Consider the following 4,184-nt stretch of genomic DNA (forward strand, 5'->3'; position numbering starts at 1 on the left):
GGAAGAGCCGAGGTGTGTGGGGGGAGCCCCAGAGAGGGGAGGCCGGAGAGGGGCGATACCGGAGCTGGGGGACCCCCAGCAGCCTGGAGGGGGTCGAGCACGGAGACGGAGAAGCCTGGAGAGGGGGTACGCTCGGGAGCCAGAAGCGGAGTACCCAGAGAGGGGGCACCGCCGGCAGCCAGGGGAAGGGGATAGGTTGGAGAGGGCTCCCCCAAGGAGCACCGAAGTGGGAAACCCAGAGTGCGGGGAGCTCTGGAACCCCCAGCATCTTGAAGCAGAGAGTCAGGGAACAAACGTCCCCAGGACTCCCAAGACGCCCTGTATCCCTAAGCAGGGGGACCTCGGATGGGGGGACCCACTGGACCTCCAGCAGCCCAGATAAGAGCGACCACCATAACCCCCAAATCAGGAAGACCTCTGGGATTCTCAGGACCCTTGGGGTCCTTGAGAGTGGGGATCTCCAATACACGGAGGACCCCCAGCAGCCTGGACAAGGGGAAACTGAAACACAAAAGTGGAGAGACCAGAGAGGGGGAACTCCTGAAAGATTTTTCTTTGGCAGAATCTTGATCTTTAGACGTTTTTGAGGGGTGAGTTTTCGTATTTTGGTTGTTTTTTGGGCTAAATCTTGGTGCTTTGTAGTTTTTGGGGCTGAATTTCCTACTTTAGAGGGTATTTTTGCTGAATCTTGGGGTTTTGGGGGCTGTGTCTTAGTGTGATGCCCAGTGACTTCCAGAGATGGAGTTGGACAGGAGGAATATCCAATCCAGCACATCTCACATCTTGTTTTTTCCACCAAAACCAGGATTTCTCATTCCAAAACTTTGACCAGATAGAGGAGGAGGCTGCAACGAAGAGGAAGATGCCCTGGGACACCCAGACAGGTGAGGAGGAAGTCAGTGCCCCTTTCCCCTTCTCTCCTGCTCCATCTCCCAGCCCAGCATCGCCCCCGGCTGCAGGACAACCCCGCTGCCAATGCTGTCCTGCCAGAGACAGATTTGAGGGGATCTCCTTCCCCTTCCCTATGGCACAGAGGCAAATCTCCTTTCTCTCCTCTTTTCTTCCTCCTTCCTTCTCCCTTCTCCATGTTTCTCCTTCTCCTTTCTTCTCCTTGTTCCTTCTCTTTCCTGTCTCTCCTTCCTCCTTTTTCTTCATGCTCCTTCCTCCCTTTTCCTCATTCCTTCCTCTCCTTTCTTCTTCTTCCTCTTCTTCATTCTTTTTGTTCCTTCTTCTCCTTCCTTTTCATTCCTTCCCCTTCTGCCTTCCTCACTTCCTTCCTCTCCCTCTTCCTGCTCTTCCTTCCTTCCTCTCTCCTCAATCCCTCCTCTCCTTGTTCCTTTGACTCACTCATTTCTTCTGCTTCTTCTTCTGCTTCTTCTTCATCATCATCGTTGTTGTAATCATCTTCGTCGTCGTCGTCATCGTCATTGTCTTCTTCTTCTGTCTTCTTCTGTTTTATTCCTCTTCTGTCTTCTTCCTTCCTCTCCTTTTTCCTTCCTCTTCTTCCTTCCTCTCCTTTTCCCTTCCTCTCCTTCTTCCCTCCTCCCCCAGGGAATGAGCTGTGCACGGGGACCAAAGAGGACAAATCCCCACATCAGAAGCTCGTGGAAGAGGCCATTTTGAGCAGCTCCACAGCACAGGAAGTCAACAAGGAGGAAAAGCCCTGGAGATCCCACATGAGGAGGGGCTGCAAACCCAGCTGAGGGATCTCTGAGGAGGAAAGACCCGCCCTGTGCCAGGAAGGTGGCCAGAGCTTCAGCCAGAGCTCAGAGCTGGTGATCCATGAGCAGCTTCATGAGAGGGAGAAGCCCTACAAGTGCTTGGAATGTGGGAAAAGCTTCAGCTGGAGCTCCCACCTGATCCGCCACCAGAAGATCCACACTGGGGAACGGCCCTACACGTGTGGGGAATGTGGGAAGAGCTTCAGCCAGAGCTCCGACCTGGTGTCCACCAGCGCCTTCACACAGGGGAACGCCCCTACAAGTGCTTGGAATGTGGAAAGAGCTTCAGCAAGAAGTCCAGCCTCATATACCACCAGCGCTTCCACACTGGAGAACGGCCGTACATTTGCTTGGAATGTGGGAAGAGCTTTAGCCAGAGCTCCCACCTCATCAGCCACCGCTGGCTGCACACTGGGGAACGGCCATACAACTGCTTGGAATGTGGGAAGAGCTTCAACCGCAGCTTCAGCCTTGTCATCCACCAGCGTGTCCATACTGGGGAACGGCCCTACAAGTGTGGGGAGTGTGGGAAGAGCTTTCGGACCAGCTCTGATCTCCTCATGCATCAGCGGATGCACACGGAGGAGAGGCCCTTCCGCTGCATTGATTGTGGGAAGAGCTTCATTCGTAGCTCTGACCTAATCAAACACTGGCGCGTCCACACCGGGGAGAGGCCCTACAGGTGCCTGAAGTGTGAGAAGAGCTTCACCCAGAGTTCTGCCTTGACCTCACACCAACGGACCCACTGGTAAGAGAAGCCCTACAAGGGCCCCAGCTCCAGGAAGAACACTGGAGGATCCATGTTGGGCTGAGGCCTGGTGACCCATGTTTCTGGTGATCCACACTGGAAGACACCTGGCATGTGGTCTCCGCATCCTCCTTCTTCCCCACAGGCATGCGGATCAACACAGGGACAGGAGCATCCATTGGGACAAAGGCTGACATTAGAAATTCATTGGGAAGAGTGGATTTGTTGGCTTTAAACCCCAACAAGTCTCACCTGCTCTGTCCAATCATTTCTTCCTGTGGTGTCAAGCAACACTGGATGATCTTTAGGGTCTTTTCCAACCTAAATAATTCCACTATTCTAATTCTCTGTGGCCCATGATTGTCTTGCACAGCCAGATGGTGATAGACTGGGGCAAAGACCAAAATTTTGAAGACAGTGGGGTGGAGACCCCTCTAAAAAAGGCTCTTCCACCCACCCAACCCAACCCCATGGATACTCACACCATGCTGACATGTAAATCTTTTTATTTTGGCCTTGATTTTCTTTTGATTCCTGATCATCCCTTAAAAACACCTGAGACTGGGGTGAAAATAAAGAAATTGAATGAAGACCTCTAAACCTCCACCATTTTACTGGGATTTTGGGGTTCAGGGGAATATTTGGGGAGATGTGGGAGAGTTTTCTCCATTGCTTTTGCGCCCCAAATCCAAGAGGGATCAATCTGTTACATCAAAATGACTCAATCCCAACCTAAAATACCTTGATCCCACCCCAGAAGGGCATGATCCCACCTCAAAATGGCTCAATTCCACCCCAAAAATTACACAATCCCACAGCACCCCCAAAACCCCTAGGAGGGGTGGGATGGGGTTTGTGATGGTGTGGGATGTGGATTGGGAGGAGTGGGATGGAGTTTGGAAGAGAGGAATGGGGTTTGGGAGGGATGGGATGGGATGGGATGGGGTGGGATGGAGGAAATAGGGCTTGGAAAAAGGGACCTTCATATCCAGGAGGAGTGGGATTGGGATTGGGAGCGGTGGGATGCAGGTTAGGGGCTGGAATGAAGTTTGGGAGGGCTGGGGAAGGGATCTGGAATAAGATAGCGAAAGATTCGGGATGTTCAGGATGGGGGGGGCCGTGTCCCTGAGGGTATTTCAGGGTACCCCCCAAATCTGGAGGTTTTGGGGTAACTGCCATTCCTGAAGGGATTTTGGGATATTCCCCATTCCTGAGGGGATTTCTGGGCACCCCCCATCCTGAGGGAGTTTTTGGGGTACCCAGAATCCGGAGTGGGAGGGGGGAGACGTGACTTTGGCACTTGGGAGGGGGGCCCCAGAGGGAGTGATAAAGGTAGCCCATTTTGGGGAGGACCCTGCTGATTTCTGCTAGTGTTGGGGCGTTATAAATGGCTTTTTGGAATATACTGCTAATTTTCGGGGGCTGAGGTGACTCTCCCCCATTCTCGGGGGCTGCAGTAATGTAGGATGAGGTGAACCCATTTTGGGGAGAATCCTGCTCCTTTCTGCCAATTTTCAGGTAATAAATAGCTTGTGGAAGTCCCCTGCCTTCATTTTGTGGGGTTGGGGTGACCCCATGGTTCCTCCGATGCCGGAGGCGTTATAACCGCTTGTGGGGGTCCCCCGATTGCGGGACATCCCAGCTGGAGCAGGGTGTCCCCCCTTGCTGCAGCCCCACCCCTGAGGCAGCGCTCAGCCGTGCAGAGCGCTCGGCGC

At 53.4% G+C, this 4,184-nt stretch overlaps 1 protein-coding gene across 1 annotated transcript in view; it reads left to right on the forward strand.

Annotated features, from left to right (window-relative positions):
- Positions 1 to 4,184, forward strand: part of LOC108444731 (zinc finger protein 420-like) — a 12,258-nt gene that overhangs the window by 357 nt on the left and 7,717 nt on the right. The window contains 4 exon segments of the mRNA XM_017726377.1: positions 806 to 884; positions 1,552 to 1,941; positions 1,944 to 2,469; positions 2,888 to 2,891. Of these exon segments, the coding sequence (XP_017581866.1) occupies positions 863 to 884; positions 1,552 to 1,941; positions 1,944 to 2,469; positions 2,888 to 2,891 (942 nt within the window). The 5' untranslated portion in view covers positions 806 to 862.

This window comes from Corvus brachyrhynchos, unplaced genomic scaffold, assembly GCF_000691975.1.
Source record: "Corvus brachyrhynchos isolate BGI_N302 unplaced genomic scaffold, ASM69197v1 scaffold440, whole genome shotgun sequence".
Lineage (NCBI taxonomy): Eukaryota > Metazoa > Chordata > Aves > Passeriformes > Corvidae > Corvus > Corvus brachyrhynchos.